The 25,616-nt window shown below is 31.2% G+C and overlaps 3 protein-coding genes across 3 annotated transcripts; all 3 read left to right on the top strand.

Annotated features, from left to right (window-relative positions):
- The first annotated feature begins 1,461 nt into the window (after positions 1–1,461).
- On the top strand, positions 1,462–2,175 carry LOC129308116 (early nodulin-75-like). The gene has a single exon (XM_054949131.1). The coding sequence runs from the start codon at positions 1,477–1,479 to the stop codon at positions 1,948–1,950; it is 474 nt and encodes a 157-aa protein (XP_054805106.1). The 5' UTR covers positions 1,462–1,476; the 3' UTR covers positions 1,951–2,175.
- Positions 2,176–13,838: 11,663 nt separating this feature from the next.
- On the top strand, positions 13,839–14,339 carry LOC129308394 (repetitive proline-rich cell wall protein 2-like). The gene has a single exon (XM_054949502.1). The coding sequence runs from the start codon at positions 13,839–13,841 to the stop codon at positions 14,337–14,339; it is 501 nt and encodes a 166-aa protein (XP_054805477.1).
- A 7,544-nt stretch (positions 14,340–21,883) lies between these two features.
- Positions 21,884–22,501, top strand: LOC129308395 (early nodulin-75-like). Its single transcript, XM_054949503.1, has one exon. It carries the CDS (start codon positions 21,884–21,886, stop codon positions 22,499–22,501), a length of 618 nt encoding a protein of 205 aa, XP_054805478.1.
- The last annotated feature ends 3,115 nt before the right edge of the window (positions 22,502–25,616 follow it).

A 25,616-nucleotide genomic window follows, 5' to 3' on the forward strand; every position in this document is an offset into this window, starting at 1 on the left:
AACCTATTAATTTTTATGAGGTGGGTTAACATGAATCATTTGCACTGCAAAACACATGGATCATTCTTAGAGTTTTTTTTTTTTGTTGTATCTTCAAAGTTGATCATGATCAGTTTTTAAGAGGATCTCAATCCTATCCGATCTCAAACATGATAGGATGAATTTTAAAATGGGATAAGATGTGAGATAAAAATTTACTTTTAATCATTCTTTGCAATGTGACAAGTGATAGTGTTATCTCAATCCTATCCTATGAACACCCTTATCATTCACACCTCTAATTATAACCCTGGCCTTTAATTTAAAAAGAAAAAATAACCAAGGAAATAAGTTTTATAATATCTCAATTTTATAATATACATGTGTTAAAAATTTACTATTTAATAATTATACATATATTAAAATATTGTACAATATATTAATATTTATTTAATATTAATTTGTACAATGTTCTAAAAAATCATGTGCATCGCACAGGTGTATGGCAACCACCTATTCATTCAAGTGTCGTTTTTTTTTTTTATTTTTTTTAACTTCTTTCACTCTTTATTTAGTATAACAAATGGTTGCATTTATCCACAATCTATCTTTACAAATTATCTACCTTTCTTTATTTATTGCAACTGATTGTTGGGTCCATTATCAGATAATTGTTTCTCACCAAAAAAATTTTGCGCCGCCATTCTTAGATATTAATAAGTAACCGAGTAGTTATGTCTTATTATTGTTTTAGATATATAACCACTTAATACATACAATTTGCCACCATCTAACAATTATTAGAAGAAGTTGCAAAAATAACCTGGTGTGCAATGCACGGGTGATTAACTTGTTAAACATAATAAGAGGGTTTTTGCCCTAATAATTACTGTCTGCATGTGCTTGTTTAGTCGCAAGTGTAGCCCTGAACGAATGTTTGTTTGGAATAAAAATGTTGTTGCTTCTCATACTTTAAGATTCAGGTATCCACCTCTTGAATGCTTATCCAAATATACGTTATATATATTAATGAATTTTCGTTCCAAAACTTGAATTACCAAGTACTTTGATGTACGTTTTAAATTAAAATAAATAGTATTAGTGAATAATCACGTGTTTGAAGTGATGTGGAAAAGTGGAAAACATACAGTCGGTAAATCTAGTAAAAAAAGGGACTACGAAAAGTCTTATCAAATTAAGATCATCGTCGGGTCGCTTTAGGTGGAAGGGAAATCCATTTGAACATTTTCGTAACCTAACCAGAGGTGAGCATCGAGTAGAACCAAACAGTCAAATAATTCAGCTAAGTGTCTTCGGACATGGGTCCCAACATTCATGACTCATGAAGAAACACAGTAGTCTCCCTCTCGTGCTTCCGGACTAATCCAAAGAAGACGAATTACTAAACAGTAGTGGATGGCAAGTGGATCGACGACGTACGTAGGGTTTGTGACGCTATAAAAGGCCACCACTCCCTACTCAGTTTCATGCACCAAAATGGATCCATATCCAAATCGGAAAGCCCCAAACACTATGCTCCTCAACTGCTTGCTTGTGTTCTTCGTGGCTCTCGTGTTTCTGACCCCGATCTCTATTGCCGACGAGCAGCCTGAGGTGGATGGCCTTCCCCAGGGATACTACAAGTCACCGCCCAAGTACAAGCCACCAAAATACAAGCCACCGCCCAAGTACAAGCCCCCGAGCACTCTAGAGAACGAGCCTCAAACTCAGGTGGACGACGTTCCACAAGGATACTACAAGCCTCCACCAAAGTACAAGCCACCGCCCAAGTACAATCCACCGCCCAAATACAAGCCACCGCCCAAGTACAAGCCACCAAGCGCGGTTGAGAATGAGCCTGAAACTCAAGTAGACGACGTTCCACAGGGATACTACAAGCCGCCACCGAAGTACAAGCCGCCTCCGAAGTACAAGCCGCCTCCAAAGTACAAGCCACCCACTGCCAATTAGGTTATGATCACTGGAACCTCTATGCAGAAATAAGAGTACTCGTTACTCACGTGTATTTCATCTAATTATCAAGTACCGCTATGTAGATGCATGCATGAACGCATGCTTCTATTATCTTCTTACTCTGTGCGTGTGAGCGCGCGTAAAGCTTGTTTATGTTGTGTTCTCGCGGTCCTTTGATCAGGTTTCACGTTTAATATAATTCTGCCCTTGTTAAAGTATAAATATGTGCGTGAGCGAGCAGGATGGAAGTCCCTCTCGGCGCATGACGCGTTTGATGTTTCTGTTCTCTCGCTATGGGTGTCCGTGCGCGTGCATGTTTGCTGGATAAGGGCTTTAATTTAGTTCAATGGATGGATCAATAATAGTAAATATAATGCTTAATCTAATAAATACTAAGACACCTTTTTTCTGAAATATCATATTAAAATTTAATTATAATGAAATTTCAGGTCTTTTAAAGTTTAATTAATAATATTTTTTAAAAAAATGCTTTTAATTAAGATGTGTAGTCAATAATATTTTCTAATTAAAAAATTTTATTAGATAAGAGTAAATATCAAAGCATTGAGAATTAGATAAATTATTGACCTAGTCAAAACGCTAATCCAAAGGGTTAGTAGTTTAATCAAAAATTCAAACCGATTATTATTAAAATAATATTTTTATTATATAATAATAAATAATTAATATTTAGTAAAAAAACAATGCAAGTTTAGTTAAAATCTTTTTTTTTTTAAATTATAATATATAGACTTGCAGTATCTGTCTACGTGTAGCCTGGCACATATCATCATCCTCTCTACACGTCAACTTAAAAAGTGAGAATATGTGATTCGGATCTTGAATTTTTGAGCGTATGTTTAATTTTTTGTACCTTACTGTTTTAAGACTTTTTCTTTTTTCAAGAATGACATTTATGACTCAAAAATTTAAATTAATTACAGTTAAATTCTCAATAATTTTTTTTCAAAAATAATAAAAAATATCAATTCAGATAATTATAAAATTAAAAATTTTAATTATAAATAAGTATTTAAGTATTAAATATAACTCTTATTCTAACAAAATATTTTATTTATAATTATTTAAATTATTATTTATAGTTTATTTATAAAAAATTTAATCAGGTTCTAATTGTTATTAATTCAGTATTTTATAACTTTAAGAGTTATTCTCCCCCCCCCCCCCCAAAACCACCAACAGCATGTCAGACTTTTCTACATCGATCGGCTCATTATTTAAAGTTTTTAACTTTCCTTGCAGGCGTCTTAATCTTATTCCCTCTCCTTTCTTCATCTTCTTCCATCTACTTCTTCTTTCGTCGCTTTCTGCTGGGCAAGCAGCAAGATGAGACAAAAACGGCGAGGTTTCAGAACAGAGACACGGTGAGAGACGAGCGACTGTGACGTGCGAACAAGTTGGGGCTTTGACGGACACAAACTCGATCGAGAGAGGCACTGGAGTTTAAGGCAGAGAGCAATTTAGGTTGGGCTCTAGGGAATTCATATGGGAGATTCATTTCTCTGTTTTTTTTTTTTTTTTACAAAATCAGAACAGAGTCATTTAGGGGCTTTTTTTTTTAGAGAATTATCTTAAAATTTTACACAAAAAAATTAATTATTGTAAAGCTTATTAATGGCTGAACTAAATTGTATTGAATAGTCTACAAACTTTACAATAATTAAGTTTTTTGTGTAGAATTTGAGTATAACTTTTTTTTTTTTAATTGAGAAGGCTAGCTAAAGCTAAAAAATACAATCCGAAAGATTAGGCCTTCTGAGCAAGGCATCTCCCCTGACTTTGTGCTGGGAAAAGAAATCAGTACGACCAACGGGTAAGTCATGTAAAAGAGACAAATGGTTAATTAGGCGCTTTCACAGCAAGCTTGGCCAAAATATCTGCACAAAGGTTGGCTTCACGTGGAGGATATCCTGCTGTTCACAGACAGTTTTTACATATCCACAATATCTGAATAAAACGGGTGATTATTTACTGTCACCCTATATATCAGATCAAGAGCTTCCATGGAATTTGATGACAGAACAAGGTTCCCAGAGTGCACATGTTTGCAGGCTTCCAAACCAGGCGTGATTGCTTTAATTTCAGCAATGGTAATTGAAATATTCCCCAAGTTTCAGGTGAACCCTTAGATCATTAATTAGTGTTTTCATATAATTCAAAATGTTCTTAAATTTAAAAATTGAAAAAAGAAGTTGCAAACTCAATAAAATAAAATTATAAATTTAAAAGATAAAGTTACTTGAAGTGATCAAATGATGACATATTATTTTTTAAATTTAATTATTAATATGTGTATTTCCTAGTAAAATTGAGAAACAAGTTGCAAAGCCAAGATAAGGAAATTACAAATTTGAGAGACATACTATTAATTCTGTGGTTTAATTTATTAGGCAATTTTGAAAAGTTTATTTTATTCCCAAACCAAAACTTCAAACGCCAATTTGAAAAAGTAATATTACATAATGCCCCTTCAGGTTTTAACATCTTAAAATTGTGCAAATATTGCTTAATTGAGAGATGAAAATGAGAGATGATGGGAGTAGCGGGAATAATTGAGATATTAATGATTAAAACGTGAAGAAAAAAACGTTGGAACAGTTGAAAATTTAAATAATTAGGGTTTGGGAAAAATTTAAAATTGCAAAAAAATTATAATAAAATATAGATCTAAAAACTTTTATAGGTCTAAAAGGAGTAGTTAGTTAAATCTAAATCCTTATATATCCAAATGCAATATATCTATGTTAAATTGAAAACATGATTTTCAAGATTATACAATTAAATTAAATATACCAATGCTAAGTTGCTTAGCATAACAATATTAAGCTGTCAATATATCTCGCGGACTCATAGTATTTTATTATGTTGTGAGTATCTCAACCTAGTTCTTCCTTTAAAATTTCATGTGTCATAATTAAAACAAACCATCACGCATTATCGTGACTTATTTTCTCATTGCAAAATTGGTGTTGTAACTTGCAAGGCATATTAAATTTCGACCGAGAAGAATGTAAATTTTAAATAAAATGCAGTTCACTTCAAATATGTTGAAAAATAAAATCTAATTTACTTATAATTACAGCAACTTTTTCAATCTCTTTTTTCTTCCTTAAAAGAAACAAACTCAAAATCACCACACGAGTGTCATTGTTGGCCCATCCTTTCCTTGAGGCCTAACAACGCCACCCGGTCCTCATCAATCTTTCTGAATCACATCTGGTGGCCCATGTTATCAATTTTATTGTCACCGTCATTGTCAATCCTTTTAACGTTAAATTAATTAAAAAGATTAAATTAACGCTCTTCATTCATGGTGTTTGGAAAATATATAATGTTTCTGAGCTGAGTAGAAACATTTGGAGGTTTTTAGTCACTGCTCAATGCTTCAATATTGTAGTTACTCCTTTTAACCATGTTTTGCATTGAAATTCTATAATTTGGTGATCAGATCTGGGATTTCCACTCTTGAACCCAAAAAGAGTTTGAATGCCCCCAGCTAGACCTCATTCAGGCTACTCACTAAATCTTTTAGGTTGTATTTGAATGAGTGAATTTGAATTGAAAATTTAGATTTAAAATTTATAGATTTTAAATTTTTTGTTTGAATGATATAAAACATTTCAAATTATAATATTAAAATTCTTTATTTGGATTTTAAGTAAAATTCTAAATCTTAAATTTTATATTTAAATTTCAAAGTAACTCAGGCAAAGTCAACAATCTGGATGGTCGACTTCTACCGAGACCAAACCGTTGGTGCCTACCGAGGATGGAACAACAAACTTTCACTTGGACCGTACTGCTAGCAATTAGGATAAGATGGCCAATTTTCACCAAGATCGGACCATCAGCACTGACTGGGTCTAACTGCTAGCATGAACTATGATAAGACCGTACACATCTACTGGGACTAGGATTGAACTGCTAGCAATGACAGGGAGCAAATGGCCAACTTCCATCGAGATCTAACCGACAATAACAATCGAGATAGGACTATCTATCGAGATTGGATAGTCGCTTGCAATGGGATCATATAGTCGGATTCCATTATGATCAAGTTTGATGACTTTGACTGGGATCAAATCGATGACCTTAAACAAGATCAGACCATCGATTTTGACTAGAACAGGACCATCGGCATTGACCAGGACCAAACCATTAGTGGTCTGTTCTCGGTCAAGTTCGACAAAAACATTTATCCTTTATACATTATGTATTTTTTAGACAAAATTAATAAATTTTAAGATGTTTACTAACACTGATAAAATATACCCAAAATGGCTTACATAAGTAGTTAAGCCAAACTATGAACGATATGCCTTTTATACAGTTTAATGCAAGCTGCATTATCCATAAATTTAAGAATAATGCAACTTCGCATGTAATTTATTTTATCTATATTGAGTATTGAACATTGCAATTAAGGCGAGGGCAAATGATGGTGGTGATAGCAAATTGATATTGGTTTAAGTGTCTCTGGGAATCTACAAATCCTTTATCCATCTCAAGGATGGAAAAATGTGCTAATTTTATTTGAAATGCATAGACTTAAGTTAAATAGTACATACAAGAATTTACTCTAGATCTTTAAAAGTTGGATAGGTATACAAGATTTGTTTGCATCCAAATTGTGAATTTGGAGGCTCGAACTCAACTCAACTTAAGCAGCCTTAAAATAATTAAAAATAAATATTCATGAAGCCTTAGCAGCTAAGTTAACATTGGGTCTAGGAAATTATCTCTACACTTTACCCATGATGTTTGAATTATAGAAGTAAAAAAAGTGGCCACAATGGAGACATTGCTTCCTAAATTCAAGAAAAGTTGCAATCATGGGTTGAGTACCAAATCAGAATCATTTATAAATAGAGAAGCTATCTCTCATTAAAGGAATCATCATCAATAAACTACCAATCAAATTCCTAGATTCTGCTTCTGTTGCTTTATTTTTTCTTTTATCATGTAGTTTTAATCTTTTTTTTTTATTGTACGGTTACTATAGCTCACCACCTCTTTCTTTAGTTAATGTATCTCTGTTTTTCTATATCTACATTAATTTTCTTCACTTTGCATTCTCAAGTCTCTAGTAAAAAGGCCCAGGGTTCCCTGCGTTTGATTAGAAGTTTGGTTCTTTTATCCTTTTGAGACCCTGTATTTCTAATATGCTTGGTATTTTTTTGTTGTTTATGAAAAATAATTTGTGTTACTCTTGGTAGGACATGTGTGAATAGAATGCAAAGGACACGTAAGGATCAATATGTTGTTGAAAAGAATGGACTTGATCTTATAACTCAAAGAACATGGCCCCATATGTAAAACGATAAGTACGAGCTTCTCGCACTTTAGTGACTGTGAAGTGACATGCAATACCTTTTTAAGGAATGCCTTATCTACTAGCTCGGGACAAGAGTCTCAAATCTTTTTACTCAAGTAAACCTCCTATTATGGTGTCTAATTATATTATAGCTCTGTCTTTAGCCATGATACAGGACCTTATTGAGAAGCAAGCAATAACCTTACAAGTACTGATAAAGGAACTCGAGAGATGACATTTGAAAAAGCAACAAGAGTGAGCTAAAGCCTAAGAGAAGTTGGAATTCTAGGCTAATGAGAAGCACGGAGCTCAGTTGCAAACTCTAAAGGACAGGCTAAGGAACATCTCTGATATATTGTCTAGATTGTTGTATGAGCAAGCTTTAATTGGCTCGCACATTTAGAGAATAGACATACTTGGGGGGGGCAATCTTTCAATGTGCCCTTGAGCAAAAGAGCAACAATGAGGACTACTACAACTTTCCTCAAAGGAGAAATGGCATGTCTAACTTAATGGCAAGCCTATTCGGCTATCAGGGAGAATAAAGGACAAGATACTGTAGGGAAGAAAGATAGTACTATCAAGATACCTTTCATGAAGTTCATCAAAAGTGGCACTACTTAGCTAATGCTCTCAACAAGTCTCTCGAAGAAATGAGATGTATTCTCAAGGCTAGAGTTGAGCCTATGAGTTAAGTCACTGTTGAAAAGCTAAGGGGTAGTCTATATGGGCTCATTAAGAGGACTCTTGCTCTAAGGTGTCTCTTCAAGTCAATTTTTAGGTTGAGGAAAAGTAGGCAAGTTTACTTAAGATGTAGGAAGAAACTTAAAAGTCTATAAAAAACTTAGAGAGTAACATTTAAGGGCCCTAAAAAAGAGATGGGCAAGGTCTTGGGCTAACAATTTTTGTAGCCTCGATACTTAAATTGTCAATTTTTGAAACCACAGGACCTGGCTTGTCATATTCATTAAGTCCTAGGATGTTGTTTGCTTAGCCTAGTACCTGAATTGTCATTTCCTACAACCCTTGGTCTATCAAACTCAAACAGCTTTGATGTAAAAGATTCATATTTTAAGAGATCGAATCTTAATCCGTCAATCCCATGAGGGCCATGTCCACAAAGACTAGATCCTAAGTAACCAATCCCATAAGGGCTCTTTTCACAAGGGTTAACTTAGCATGGGCTTTCACCATAGGGGCCGAAGCCACACGAGATAGCAACATAGGGGTTAAAGCTGTAAAGGCAAAAGTTGGAAAGGCGAGTTCTGCAAGGGCCCTCTCTATAAGATTTCTCTCCCCAAGGGCTCCCTCCATAAGGGCAAAAGGCACAAGGTTGAGCCCCGTAGCAACTAAATTTTGCAAAACCAGCCTCTAAGGCCTTAAATCTTGAGAAATTTGATCCTAAGCTAGACCTTGTAGCCCTTGATCCTCAACTAAAAGAGTGTCCTCTAAGGAAAGCACTAGATCAACAGTTAATCAGAATGGGAACAAGCAAGTCCTCTATGACATACTACTCACACAAGACTTGGAAGTGGGGCCAATAGAAATATCCATACAAAATTAGCCTACGAAAGCTCCAGCTAATTTATATGCGGGGAACATTATTTGCACCCAAATTGTGATTTTAGAGGCCCAAATTTAACTCAACTTAATTAACTTTAAAATAATTAAAAAAGGATATTTATAAAGCCTTAGCCACTAAGTCAAGATCAAGTCTATGCCCATTATTTCCATACTCTACCCATGATGCTTGAATTATGGAAGTGGGAAAAGTGGTCACGATGGAGGAATTGCTTCATAAATTCAAGGAAAGTGGCAATGATAGGGCTTAATTACCAAGCCATGATCATCTATAAATAGAGGAGCCATCTCTTATCAAAGGAATCATCATCAACAAACTACCAATTAAATTTTCAGACCCCACATTTGTTGCTTTATTTTTCTTTTTATTATATAATTTTAGTCTTTATTTTTTTGTTATAGGGCTAGCATAGCCTGCCATTTTTTTTAATTAATGTATCTTTACTTTTCTTCATCCACATTAATTTTTTCACTTCGTATTCTCACATCTAGGTTAATTGTGGTAAAGAAGCTTAAGTTCTTTGCATTTGATTAAAAGTTAGGTTTTTTCATAATTTTGAGGCCTGTGTCTTTAACATACTTGATATTTTTTTATTATCTATGACAAAACAAGATTATTTTTATTTTACATTGTGCTTGTATTAAACTAAAATAATATGGAAGTTAAAAAGGTGAACTTTAGTATAATTATTAGTCATGCAACGAGAATTTGAGAGGCTGAAGAGGATTCGAAGATTAGTAGAGGATCTATATTGGGACATTTGCGTAAATTTATCTAACTTTTGGCTCTGCCAGAGAGTCAAAGTTTGGTAGGATCATCGAATCCGAGGCGGAGAGCGTAAAGGAAGAGTAGAAATGGGAGTGTGATACTACCCATTCACACGAGGGGGCCCCGCCACCGAGAAACCGACTCCGCCCGCCTATCACAGCGACTTCACGTGCGCACTCACCCTCTGCTTCTTGCTTTTTTGCTTTTCATGATACGCTCTCTTGTTGACCCTCTCACGCATCTCACGTTTTTTTTTTTTTTAAATAAAACTCGTTGCCTCAAAAAAATATCCGCCAAGCATAATCACTTCATTTCATAACAATTTTTTTGTTTAAAAGACAAAAAAATTTTTTTTTTTTGAAAATGTATTCTCGCCCTATATGTTTCCGAAACTAAAATAAGTTAAAAAGTTTGTTTTGACTAAAAGACCAGAATATATTTTTAATGTTTTGTTATTTTTCTGTTAAATTAAAAAAAATATAAAAAATATTATATTTTCATTAATGATAATCATCCTGTTGCTATTACAAGACACTTTTTAAAAAATTATTTAGTCTTTAATATAAGTCATTTGGCGTGATATTAATTACATTGAAAGTGTTTCATTTTTTTTTGAGCGAGAAAATGTTTAAATTTAAATATGAGTAAAATTAAAAATTTATTATTAAATTAATAACTTAATTATTTTTTTATTTCAGCGAGGTGATTGGTGCCTCATAATATAAATCATAGATAGTATGGTAATAAAATAAATAATTCTTTTATCCTTTATTTCATTATTTTAGATATGTTTTTATGATTCAAACATTTTTTTTTATTTTTTATACTATCATCTGATGAATGTGAGCGTTTCGAAGCCATGTTGGGAAAAGCAATCAGATTCATCCTGCCAACGAATCTCAATACATATGCATGAATGCCTAGTCTTGTCACCATATATGTATGAGTCACGCTTACTAGCCATGGATGGTTCACACTTACCTTTTTTTATAAGTATGCATGAGGAATATGTTTAGCTGACCATAAAAAATATCACCTCTTCCAAGACATTGAGAGTATAAGTAAATTTTTAGCAACTAATTGCTGTACACATTGGTTTCAAACTCTCAACAAGTTAATTAAAGTATATTTTATAATTATAACCACACGTATACTGACATTCATACAGAACAGATTGCTTTGTTTTTCCTTGAGCTGGAAGTTCTCAATCATGGCCTTTTCCCCCTCATTACCAGAAGATGGCTGAATTGATGATTTATTATCCAAATTCCATCGTCCCAGTCAAGTAATTATTAGACTTCTTATTTCCTGTTTTACAAGACATTATTTTTTATAAATTGTAGATATTAACGAATTTAATTAAATATAGTTTAAAAATTTAATTTTTCTTCAGACTTTTAAAAATACACTTAATTCAATAAGAGAGAGATAGAACTATTTAAGAATTTAAATAACAAGGAGTAATTTTGGAATAAATATCCTTAATTTTTTTATACAATGAATAAACGTCATTAACAATAACAATATAATCATTTTGTCAAAAAAAAAATTATATATCAAGAGACATCAAATAGCAAAAGATATCTTGTAAAATGCTGGGAGAAAGTATCATCAATTTTCTAAAATATCCTTTCTATTATTTAATGCCTCTTGTCTTCCAAAAGTCGTGCCTGATATTTCTCAATCAAACAGCTGAACATCATTGTATTTGATCTCCTTCCACTAGCCGCCTCTCCCTAGCTACTCAATGGAGTGTAGAAAAAAATCTCCCACTAAATAAAATAAAATTGAAAAACATCTGCTTCGTGATTGCAAGCCCCATTTGTGTGATATTTTCGGACTAAACGGTCACTTTCCTGACCCACATCAGAAAGCATCCCAAATAATATAAAATTTGTAAGTATGAAAAACTTTTTCATCAAATAAAAGATTAGTGTTGCGACGGGATTTGTGCTCGTCATATAAGCTTATATGCCTAGTAGCTTCACTTTGGAGCATTTTACTTAGCTTCCCATCAGTCAAAATTCTTTATAGATAATTCCTTGTATGACATCGATCACTTTATAAAAATATTAATATAATGAGTATAAATTAAAAAAAAGTCCGTTCTAAAAAACTAACTTAAATGCCTTCCAAACATATAATCTCAGTGACTTTTGCTTCATAGCATTTCACTTGATTATAATTCTTTGTGGGCAGTCATTTTCAAGATTACAAGCTCAAAAAGAGTAATATCACCATATTAATCTGTTAAATAAAAGAGCCTGTCATGTTTATAAACTCTATATTACTTATGGGTCTTTAATATGGAAATTATGCATAGACTTGTGGACAGTTGGTAATGGTTATGACTTTTAAACTTTATTATGCTAAGAGATGTGTACTCAAGATGGTTTCTACCTCAACCTGGATGGGTCAAGCTCATCCTTCATGCACTAATTCTCCTCGCGTTTCTCGCCTCGCTTTCAAGGAAATAAATAAACACATTGATTGAATAGTTTGTCATGCATGCTCATTGTTTAGACACTAATTCTATAATTTTTTACTCTCCACCGTGGGTTTTGATCAATGGAGATTTAAGTTTGAATTTAAATTTAAACCAGATTCCTCATTTAAATATATAAAAAAATTATGAATCCAAATTTATTTTTTTATTAGAATTCACATGTAATTTCAAATGCTCTTTGTACTCTAGCTGTTTAAAACTAATCTAGTCACTTCAAACATTTAATTTTCTTCACATTTTCACTTTTAATATTATGATTCTGGCATCTTTTCTTATATTTCATTCACATCTCTCATCAAAAAAAAAAATAAACTCATCATTTATAATTTTTTATTTTTATTTTAAATCTTAATTCGTTTCTCTTCTTCATTTAAAATTTTTTAGATTATCTAAATAAAGAATTTTAAATATAAAATTTTAAAAATAAAATTTTAAATTTTAAATTTAAATTTAAATTCACTAATCCAAATGTTAGTGTAAGGTACATGGATATTTTGATTAACCATGCAAGGGCATTACGGTTTTCCATGGTCTTTATCTTTTAAAAAGAACGGATTCATGCACTATCTTTTGAATGTTGTTATCCAAATATTGGAGTACTTCAATTATTTAAGTGTTTTGATGTTTTGAAATAAACAAACACCGTTAGTAAATAATCGCAATATGTTTTGGAGTATGATGAGGAGATGGTACTGGTGGTGGTAGGAATCTAGTAATTAATTAACTGAGGACTACTAAAAGACTAGTGTTGCTACGTGTTTATATCTTAAATAAAATCCCGTCACATCGAGCTAATTAAACAGATGAAAGGGAAAGGCATTTTTACATTTTCGTGACCCAACAGAAGGTGCCAGTTGATTTGAGGCAAACAGTCAAATAACTCAGCTAGTGTCTCCCGCCATGGGCCCCAACACTCTTGACTCCTTAACAAACAGAGTTTCCCTTGTGCTTCTAGACAAAGTCCAAACAAGACGAATTACTAAACAGCAGGGTTGTGCAGAAGTGGCCTGGTCCTATTTAACTTAGTTTGATTTGAGAAGGTCTTATTTGATCTTATTAAAAATTAATAATTAAAAATATTAAAAAAATAAAATTATTTTTAGGTTAGATTAAATAGGACATTGAATATCTAGATCATTTAATTCAGTCTGATCTTATTAAATTTATTTAATATAATTATGATTAATTTTTATTAATTATTTATAATAACACATTAAGACTATTAATAATTTTAAAAGTCTGATTCTTCACACGGTTATGTACTCATACTAATAATTCAATAATCTTAATCACTTAGATTGTAACTGAAATTTTTTTCTTGTTATTAAAAATTATTATAGATTTATTATAATTATAAATATTTTTATTATTTTAATTGAGTTTATTAAGTTAAAATGGATTATTATTTTTTATAAAAAAATTAAGTGAGTACTCGACTAACAAGACCAATTTCTTAATTTTATATAAATTAAGTTCGATTTTATTAATTTTTAAATTATCATTAAACTAGAACAAATTATAAGTTATTTAACTCAACCGTTTTTATACAAGAGATCAGACTTTATCCGAAATTCAGCCCTGGCCAATCTTTTATGCAGCCATATTAAACAGTGGCGGATGACATGTGGAGTGACGTCATAGGTTTTGTGACGCTATAAAAGGCCACCACTCCCAACTCAATTTCATGCGCCAAAATGGATCCCTATCCAAATCGGAGAGTCCTGAGCACTAAGCTCCTTAACTTCTCACTCGTGTTCTTCATTGCTCTTGTGTTTCTGACTTCGTTCGCCACAGCCGATGTTCAGCCTGAGGCATACAGCAAGCCACCTGTTAAAAAGCGACCACCATACAAGCCGCCGACCACCCTAGAGAACAAGCCTCAAACCGGGGCAGATGACCTTCCACAGGGATACCACAAGCCCCCACCAAAGTACAAGCCACCACCAAAATATAAACCACCAAGCATGCTAGATAATGAGCCTGAAACTCAAGTGGACGACGTTCCTCAGGGACTCTACAAGCCGGCCCCAAAATATAAGCCGCCACCAAAGTACAAGCCCCCGCCGAAATACAAGCCACCAAGCACGCTGGAGAATGAGCCTGAAACTAAAGCGGATGAGGTTCCACAGGGATACCGCAAGCCACCACCAAAATATAAGCCACCACCCAAATACAAGCCACCCACTGGCAATTAGGTCAAATGATCACTAGAACCTCTATGCAGAAATAAGAGTACTCTCGCTGCTCATGTGTAATGCCCTTTTCATCTAATTATCAAGTACTGCTTGCATATACATATATATATGTATGTATGTATGTATTTATATGTATATGTATATATGTATGCGTGTGCATGCATAAGTTTAGCTACTTACTTTGTGCGCGCACGCGCGTGTAAGACTAGTTCATGCTGTTTTCTCATAGTTCAGTGATGGTGATTCATGTTTGATTCTGCTCTTGTTGGAGTAAAATGTGTGGGTGTTTGTGTGTGTGAGGATGGAAGTCCCTTTTGGTACATGACGCGTGTGAAGTTTCTGTTCTCTCACCATGGGGGGTCACGCGTGCTCCCTGGATGAGAACTTCAATTAAGTTGGATGGATGGATCATGACGGTAATTGGTAAATAATTACTTAATCCAATAAATAATCAGTGAATACATATTGATCCCCCGAGTTATGAAGTGGAACTGTGGAAGGGTCGGCGTGGTGATGAAAATATATCCAGAACGTCATTACAAATTATTCTAGGGGCGGGGTGTTAATGATCTTCAGGTCCATGCCGGTCATTATAATATTCGCAGAATTTAGAGTTACGTTCATACGGATTGACGTTAACGCAATGGCTAAAACAAAGGAAAACTTCCCTTCATCCTTGCCGACAGCTCACCCACAGCTCACCGAAGAGTAATTTACTTTTTTCGATCTTATTTATAATCTTATTTATAAATAATTTTTAGTATCTTTTATTAAAATTAAAGAACTTTAAATTTTTTTAACTTATATTTTTTTTATCACACACATACCTTAGAAATAAAATATTATAACATTTAATAATTTTTTTAATATTTAATAAAGATAAAAGTAAATATGAATATAATTATTAATATGTCCTATAAATAAAATTATAATAAATATTTTTTTTATGTACTTTATAAATAGAATTAGAAGAATAGTATTATATTTGTTTTAAATTATAAGATAATTTGATATGAGATTACGTATATTAATAAAATGTAACAATAATATTTTATAAATTTATTTTTAAAATAAAAATATAAAATTTTAAAAATATTTTTTATTTAATACTCACTTCATTTTAAATTATAAGGTAATATTAGAAGATATGAATATCTCGAAATATAAAATAATTTAATAAAAATAACAATTCATTAATAATATTTTTTAATATTATTTTTTAGAGACTTAAAATAATTATAAATTTAAATTTATATTAAATGAATTGTTTTTTTAAAAATTTATATTTATATTTTAAAAAAATAAACTTATAAAATATTATTATTAAATGTTATTGTTGTGAGTAATTTTGTCTTAATTAACACGGAGGAGATAGAGCTTTAAATGCACTCACCCAATCTCTTTCCACTGGAACAAAGAGGACAGGTACATGCTTGGATATATAGAAACGGGAACTTTGTCAGGCTTGGATGGGATACGCCATCGATTAACTTTCGTAAAAATTAACTTGAAATTTTTTTTTACTTACATTAATTAAAAAAGGTCAAATTTTATTTAAATGTTAATTAGACGATTAACGTTTTAGAGAATTAATAAATTAATCACTTTTATATTAATTTTAATAATATTATAAATATTTTTATTTTTTTTATTTTAAATTATTGAATACATTTTGTTGATGATTTCATGAATATTTTTATTATTTTTATATTTGATATTAACAAAGACTGATACGTGATAAGTAAAATTAATATTTAACATCAGAAATTAATGGTGTTAGAAAAAATTAATTATTTAATCATTTTTGTATCAATTCTAATAACATTATAAATATTTTTATTATTTTTTTAACTTTAAACTATTAAATACTTCAAGCTGATCATTTGATAAGTATTTTTATATCTTAATCCTTTATTTTTCTCCTGGCCTGCTAAGGTGGGGGTTGTAGGGGAGAAAATGACGGTATTTGGACGATTATAGTTCATTTACTAAAGTTCTCGGCGCCTATCAATTAAGATCTAACTAATTATACTCATCCTATGCGCTGTCACTAAAAAAATTATTACAGATATTTATTGTTAAACAGTGGGGAAAAGGATAAATTAAATCCAGAGGTTGTGGGTGTTTATGTTTGAAATCTGAATTCGTTAACTTTCTGCCAAACTTGATTGAATTAATTAATTAATTGACTATTCCCTCCCACCAAAATTAATTCGGTAACTAATTTACGGTTTTCAAATAAAATTAATCAAAATTTTAATTTTTTTAAAAATTTATATATTTTCAATTCTAATCTCATTAAATATTCTATTTAAGTATTTTTATAATGATAATTAGAATTTTAATGCAATATTTTTTTAAAAAAATATAATAAATAAAATAGGAATATAATTAAAAAATTATAAAAATTATATTTTAAATTAAGTAATTTTTTTAAAAAATATCAGATATATTATGACCAGGAGGACGTAGAGCTATGGGGGGAGTGCGTCCAAAGCGAGGAAAAGATTAAAGAATAAAGCAGAGGAAAGCCTCTGAGAATTGAAACATCGCCGTCGGTCTCATCACTCCTTTCTTCTCCTTGTCGTTTTCTTTTCTTCCTTTCTTTTTATTTTTGTGACAAGAGTAAACTTCATTCAAAATTTGTAGATATAAAAGGAAAGAGAGCCAACAGGTCAAGAGGCAAGAGCAATCAATTTCCTCACACTAAAATGTCGGCTCAAATTTAAGGGAAAAATTATAGTAATTAGAAAAGCTACTAATAGCCATGCTCCTTTCAAATCAAAATCTAGGATATTAATAATTAATTTTTATAAAATATTAGTTGAAATTTTAATTTTTTTAAACAAATTTACAGTTGTCCAATTTTACTTTAATTAAATATTCTTTATAAATATTTTAATAATAGTAATTAAAATCTTAATATATAATAATAAATGAATTGGGGGTTTACTTAAAAAAATAATTTAAAAATTATTCAATGTTTTATATTTTGAATTAAGTAGATCTTATAGAAGATGCCTTATTATACTCAGGAGGAAGTATTTAATAATTTTCAAGTATAAATGGGTAGTGTTAAGCAAGAAAAATATAAAGTTTAGTCTAAAACTTTTTCTTCAATTGTTGATTTAGCTAATCATCAAATTTTCATACAAAACAATTCAGTTTTTATAGTTTATGGAGCAGAGTATTATAATAAAAATGTAATGTTTTTTAAGTGATGAAATTATATGACTTGGGTTTTTTGTTTTTTAAGTCATAGTTTAGACACTGAATCAATATATGAGAAAAGGTTCACAAACCAAAAATTATATTTTTCTCATTAAATAGATGCTTCACGATTGTATTAAAAAATCTGTTGAAGGAAAAAAAATAAATAAACTTCACTTTTCTTTTATTTCTTCCGCTTTTCGATAAATTATTTGTCCATACGTGAGAGATTTGTGGAACAAAGGGCACCTGCATTACAATAGATTTGGTTTCGTGCTCATCGCAATTCACAACAAGTATCCAGACAATGAAATCTCTGAATGATCGGAGTCTAATCAATGCATGGTTAAAATTCAAGCTTTTAAAATTTTAATTTTAAACTTAAGTATGAGATAATTTAAATCAATGTGTAACGTTTCACATTAGAATAAAATTAAACTTGCATTAATATAAAATAAATGAGAAAGGCCAATCAACTTAAGCAAGATGTGGTAGCTTTTTACTGTTCTTTGATTATTTGTGAACTTATTTAGTCTTTATGAGCATCAACCCCTGGAGTTAGAATTAGACTATCTATATCTATAATTTTTTTTTATTTTTATATTTCTAATATTTTTTTTATTTCAATATATATAGCATCTAAGCTAAACGTCATATCCTTTAACTGCCGTTTTTTAAATAAATTTATTAATTCATATTAAGAATGAGGAATCGCCCAAAATACTTATTGCGTGATGAACACTTCAGCCAATTCCATTTCGACCAAACAACTCATCACACGGATGCTCTTTTGAGACAGACCTCTGCATCATATGTTAAGATAGACAGAGAGTGCCGACGCAAGAGCAAATTTCCTACTACCTTCTCTTATAACAGGATTTAGTGATTTTCAGTTAATTATTACTTTCTCTTGTCCTTTTCATAAAACATTTTTTTTAAATAAAAGCAGAATAATACATGCATATATAATCATTCTCTAACTCCTATCTCTTTATAAAAGCTTCTCCAGGGACAGACGTGGAAACCAATGAATGGAGGGATTACATTGAAAATAAAACATGAAACAGGGGCCAAAATCTATTTTAAAAAGTTTGACAAATAAAACTTCGAATTTTTATCAAAGGAGCATTTAAGTGTGAGGGCAAGCATCCCTCCCCCCCCCCCAAACAAAAATCTGCCTTTGCATCCACTGCTCCTAATGAAATATACCAATTAAATGGTAATTTTAGAAATTAGAAAAAAAAACCAAAATTTTACTAGGATAACTTATTTTCTTAGAAATGACTCCGGGGAGTATTAAATCAGCCATGCAAGAAGAGACGCAACAAACAAAGGACTCAAAAGAAGCAACAAATGAAAAGACCAACGATGTATAACAAGACCAGAAATTTTATTCGCCAAGGAACAGGTCTAGCCAGCAGGGACATATTTAACTTGAACCCTTTTTTTTTTAATCTCGTTATCTGTTTTTTTGTTTTTTTTTTTAAGCCGACAACCTCTTCGTTAGCTGACTCCACAAAACACTAATGAGACCGAGACTTTTTGCCGAGAGTATGAAATCCGACGCGTAGAATGGGGGTGGCCCAAAATGGAAGCCAATAATTATAATCGACAAAAGAGGGTCCCGTCCCGTGATCACATGACCCACCTGACGGATTTCATCACCGTTATTCTCTCGAATTTACCGTGTCATGATTCTTCTTGAATTACGGCGGATTTGGTGTCGACTATGATATAAATAATAAAAAATTTTAAATTAATTTTTTTGATAACTATAATTAAAGATGTTCAAAATCAATCCAAATCAATAATACCAAATTAAATTAAACCAAACTAATATAAATTAAGATAAATAAGATTTAGTTTGGTTTATCTTTAGACAAAATTGATTGGTTTTACTTGATTCATATTTTAGTTTCTAGAAACTTGAATCCAATCAAATCAAGTTTTATTATATTTATTATATGTATTTTTATAAATTTGTCAAGTTTTTTTTTTCCATTTTCAAGCTTAGTTATTCGTAAATCATTTATAAAAATAAGTTACAGGTAAATATTATTTATAATTATTTAAGATAATTTTTTAAATTTTATAATCAAGTGTTTTAAAAATAATACATTAAATTTTAACAGCCAAATATATTAATTAATTGTTAAAAAAATATTCTTTTATGCTCAAGAGATTTTTTCACTGCAAATAATAATTAATAGTTAAAAATCAAAATGTTAATATATATTGGTGATTATGAAAAAATTCTCATTAAACAAGTTCAAATTTAATCCAAATTTAAATCAAAATGTTAAAAAACCAAACCAAACTGATTAAAAAAAAACTAAAGAGGTCATAAACTTTAGTAAATTAATTGGTTTAATTTGGTCTGATTTTTTTTTTTTAAAATTAAACCAAACTGAACTTCTAAATACTCTTAACTACACAGCATAAAGTCACGTACTCCCTTCTGTCCTATTTATAAATTTTTTTTACCAACCTCATCAATATCAATATAAAAAATGATCAAAAATTAAAATAAATAAAATGTTAAATATAACCTTTATGTAAAAAACAAAAAGTAAATAAATAATATAATATTATTTTTTTTATCTTTATCTTTTTTACTTTTTAAGGATAATTTAAAAATTTTAACCTGAAATGAAACAATCTTATCAACTTTTTATAAAGTGAAGTAAATTTTACTTCTAAAATATGACCAATATGTAGGATTGGGGGAGTATTAATTAATATGACGTAAAATAATTTAAATCAACCAAATCCATTTAAACTAATGGCGGTTTGGTTTGATTGGACTTTTATTTTAACCAATTTCAAGCCGAGCGAGGAAGCATCCCCAGTCGGAAAGGTTCACGTGATTCTTGAACCGTAAATGCGGAGGATTAGAATGAATGCCAGTTACAGTGCCCGTCGGAGAGGCTCATGTGATTCTTTGCTTTATTCAAGGCCCCACCAACGAATTCAACCCCGTTTATTCTATCAACCTCACCGACTTCTGTGGACAATCATTCACGGGGCTTCATTTTTTTTTCCCTGCTATGATTTAAAATCATGATATTTTTTTGGATTTAAATTTTACGAGTGTTTCAAATTTTCTCAGTCTGGGAGTATTCATGCTCTCCTCTCAGTCTTTCTAATTTTTTATTTATTTATAAATGAAAATAATAGATAAATTTATACATATTCTTATAAGCACGCATGTCCGCAACCTGACTTAAATCTGATAGCGTGAAAATAGCTCAATGCCCTTATGCAAATGGATTTGAATTTGATGATTGTATTTAATAGAAGCATTGAGCGTCTATACCATATAAGCCATTGAAATTTAGCTTAACAATTTAAATAAACTCACTTATTCATTAATCTTAAGTGGAATATAAATTTAAAACCATTAATATAGATTGTAACAGTTTAGATAGTACAAGCACTAAAAATCTATATTAAATATAGTCATTGAATTTAAATTATAAACAATACACGAATGAAGTTGCTCCACTCTGTGAAAAGGGTAATTTAATTTTTCCGTTTCCCATGTATATTAAAATTTCTAATTCTTTAGCCTGTAACTGTAAATTACTAATCTATATATTATATTAACATAAGATAATATTGGCATTGTTATCTTATCACTCATTCATGTTGTCCTTTATTTGTTTTTATTTTAATCAGTTATTATTAATTATTAAAATTTTACGCCGGGCTTTTGTGTAAAAGCAAGAATAGTTTGTCCTAAAAAAAAAATAAACAATAAGTCTGGACCCAAAATGTCTTATCCATGCGCAATATTTTAGCATACGGTAAAATGAGAAGCGTAGTTGTTTTCACGTCTTGATAAGATTATTTTCTACACAAGCTGTTAATATAACTTTGAAGAACACCGATGATATTTTAGCGCTCAAAGAATGGGCTTTTTTTTTTTTGAATAATACTGAAAACATACGTTAAAATTCAGAATTGCAGCTCATCTAGAATGGGCTTTACCAAATGGTGCTTGTCTAAATGGCTAGGGGCTTAGACAGTTTAACTTGAAGTCTCGTGTTTGAATTTTAAAGTATGCAGCTACGCAGTTAAGTAAACAAAGTGTATCTCGTCAGTAATATTTGTAAAACCATCACGTTAAGAGCTGAATCTATGCAAGAATCCGAATTAATTTAGAATGAAATGAGTGAATAATGAATCCAGAATACTCACACTCTCAAAATATTAGGTGAAAAATAAAAAAAAAAGGACCTTTAAATTTTGCCCAGAGTTACTTTCAACAAATCAGAGAGCAACATTGTGGAGATAAAACGGCAGAAGAGAGAACAAAAGTGATGACATGGGGGATGACGAAAGGATGTTGGTGGCCGGCCAGAGATTATAAAAAGGGGATCAGGGTGGGTGAGGATGAGTGCAGAAACCAAAGGGGATTAAACGCGCACACACAAATGTCACCAAAATGCTCATTCCTGCTCCTCCTGGCTGTGGTGCTCCTCACCACAACCTCTCTTGCTTCTCTGGATGGCAAGAAACCGCCTACTAAGAAGAAGCCACCCACCGAGTTCGAGGACGAGCTCGCTGCCTTACACGGCGGGCCCAGCAAGAAGCCTCCGCCAAAGAAGCCTCCAACCATGACCCAGGTCGAGGACGAGCTTGCTGCCTTACACGGTGGCCCCGACAAGAAGCCTCCGCCGAAGAAGAAGCCTCCAACCGTAACCCAGGTTGAGGACGAGCTTGCTGCCTTACAAGGTGGCCCCGGCAAGAAGCCTCCGCCGAAGAAGAAGCCTCCAACCGTAACCCATGTTGAGGACGAGCTTGCTGCCTTACAAGGTGGCCCCGGCAAGAAGCCTCCGCCGAAGAAGAAGCCACCGACCATCGTCGAGGAAGCTGACCAAGCAGGTGTTGATGGTTATGGTGGTGGCAGGAAACCATCCCCTCCCTACAAGAAGAAGCCTCCGTTTTAAGCAGCATGCACCTTCATTTCTTTTACTTCTCGATCACCTCCGTTTCTTGGATAAGGGCTTCAAATCCCATCATTTCCTGCGTCGTGTATATGTATCTCTTTCTTGTGTTGTAATGCTCTGTTGTTTATGTACTGCTTTTATATATCTCTGCTTTTTCGTGGGCGATGCCGCCCAGCATTAATAATGGAGTTCATCGTTGCATGCAGTTTCACGAATATATATTGGCTTTATACTGCCAAATCGCACCTATACATTGCGATGCGATGGCTAGTTACCTGCTCTGGCTCTGCTACAGACTTGCTAGCTACGTATCCACTGATTGCGCTTTATATACATTATAGGATAAATAATCTCACATCATTGAATTCAATATCAGTGCCATCTTCTAAGATATGTCCATATTGAGAGAATTTCTAGCATAGAGCTGGTGTAACACATTATTTATGTTCAATTCAATAAAAACATGTTATTCAGATAATGATAAATATAAATTGATTCTATCGTTAATGATGGTAAAAAGAGAAGAGCAAGAGATTAAAAAGTTATTATATTTTAAAACTAAAGACTGGTACCATTTCATTTTATTGAATTGGTACAATTTTATTCAATAAAGTATGAATGACATGGTGTATTGGTTCATATAAAAATTTCTCCCATATTGAAGCGGCCTGTGCATAGTATTATATTAAATAAGCGTCAAAGTTATCTATAGTTGTTACAAAAATGATACAATCAAATTATTTTTGATAGCGTTATTTTCTCTATCCATAACCCCCGTTGGGAGGGAGATTAATTGCCGCTAATTTCCTAGTATTAATTTGTAAGTATTTTTGTTTTAAAATTTTATTATTTAAATTTTAATTTATGAACCATATAATTTATCATCAATTAAACTCTGTATAACACATGGAATTAATTATAATGTACTTTCTCTAGTCTTTTTTATAAGTTATATTTTAGAAAGTTTCATTGATCCTTTATATAAGTCACTTTTGATATACAATTTCAAAATAACCCTTCTACAAATTGTAAAAAGAAGTTTAATATTTCAATTCACAAGGAAATTATTCCAATACATCAAACCACTTTTTTTTAAAATTCAAAGACAAAATTGAAGAGTCATTTATTTTTAAAATGAACAAAGTATAAAAATATAATTATTTGCCGATACATTTGTAGAGATATACATTTATCAATATATATATATATATATATATTCATTATTTATCAAAGAGTGTTTGGACTTCATTATTTATCAAAGAGTGTTTGGACGTACTGTGAGATCCTTCCTGTATGGGCTAGCAAAGAGGACATGGGGTCCATTGGGATTTAGACAACGTCTAATCAATTATTTATTTTATTAATTATAGATTATGCCATCCGTTGGTTAATAATCCAACGAATGTTCAAATACAAAATCGAATATTGATTTTTTTTTTGCCAGACGAATATTGATTTGAAATAAGTTGAAATAATAAGAGACATCTCAAATAAAATTAAATCAGTCCTGGCTCTAGATTAAGCATGATCGCATTTTCTGTTTTCTCATGCACGTTATGTTATGTTATGTAAAGGGGCTCTTGCTGGCCGCATGCATGAACTTCTGAGAAAAATATTTTAGGTGTTCCCTAGTCCCTTTGCCCCAAAAATAAAGGCTATGTTCCACAACATTGATCCTTCACCTTGTGGTCACACCTTTCCATGTATGCATATAGTCTATGAAATTTAGTCCCGGATATCTTTACTTAATTAGATTTAAAATTTTTTAATCACCCTTAATTAAATCTAGAAAATAAAAAAGCATCAGTTAAGCTTACATTGAAGGAAATAAAAACGTTTTAAAAAAAATGAGTTATTGATGTTTTATTAAATTTTGTATTAAGAATGTTAAAGAGGGACCTTATAAGTAAAAGGGGGGGAAGATTTTCATACAAATGTTATCATTTCTCTAAACTTAGCTGTTAATAGATCTAAAAATAATTAATTGTATGAGGTTGGACTTTAAGGTAATTCTTCCTTAAAAAAGTAAAGAAAAAATTAGATTAATGGTCTCAAAAAATACAACACTCATAAATTATGGATGGGGTTTTTGAATATTTTAAAATATGGTTCATTCATAAAATTAATTAGATATATTTTTTTTTTATCCTCAGAATGAATTTATTGTTAAAAATATATATTTGATTTAACTACAACTTTGGTCATATTTATAAAGTACTTCTAACATATTTCACTACAATTAAGAAAAATTTTAAAACTCATTAACTATAGCTAGAAATTTAATAATTTTTTAACTTTATCTCTATTAAATATACATACTTTAACAATGAATTGTTTCTCTCCAACACAAGAAAATTTACAATGAAAATTTAATGAGATGACTTATAAATAGGACCAAAAAAATCTTCTTTTTCTACCCTATAAATAGGATCAAAGGGAGTAATCTTTAATTGATTGAATCTTTCATTTATTTTTATTATCAAAAATTATATTGTGCGTGCTCCCTTTTTGATTTGTTATCTTTGCATATTTTCTTCATTATATTTTTTCATCTGATTTTCTTGAATTATCATATTCAACTCTCGTACAATGTTTTTCTTTATCAAAATTTTTAATTTGATTTACCTAGATCACCATTTTCATCATAGAGCCTTTTGTCTCTCTCCCTCTTTGTTTTCCCCAGATATGATGAAGAGGACATTAGACATTGAAGAGGCTCCATTATTGATATGCAATATTATATTATTGATATATGGTTCTATATCAATGATAGACAAATTGATAAGTTTTTGCTGATATGACTTATATATCAATGATATATAATAATATATCACTGATATACTATTATAGATTAACATAACTAAATAATCAGACATAAACTTATTTATAATTGATATACAGGCATTTATTAATGATGTAGTATCATAAATTAATAACATGAAAAACATATAATCATTTGTTCAAAATAGATCAAACATAGTAAAAAAAATTAGACTCTTAACTTATCATAGAAAATTAAATATCTAAACTAATAAAATAAAAAATCATGAATCTGTAGCTTCATTTTCTCGCTGGCATGCTCTGCTCCGTTGAGTACTATCAGTGTATCTCACTT

Source organism: Prosopis cineraria, unplaced genomic scaffold, assembly GCF_029017545.1.
Source record: "Prosopis cineraria cultivar Desert tree isolate PC_DT_omini unplaced genomic scaffold, ASM2901754v1 PC4, whole genome shotgun sequence".
NCBI classification, from domain to species: Eukaryota; Viridiplantae; Streptophyta; class Magnoliopsida; order Fabales; family Fabaceae; genus Prosopis; species Prosopis cineraria.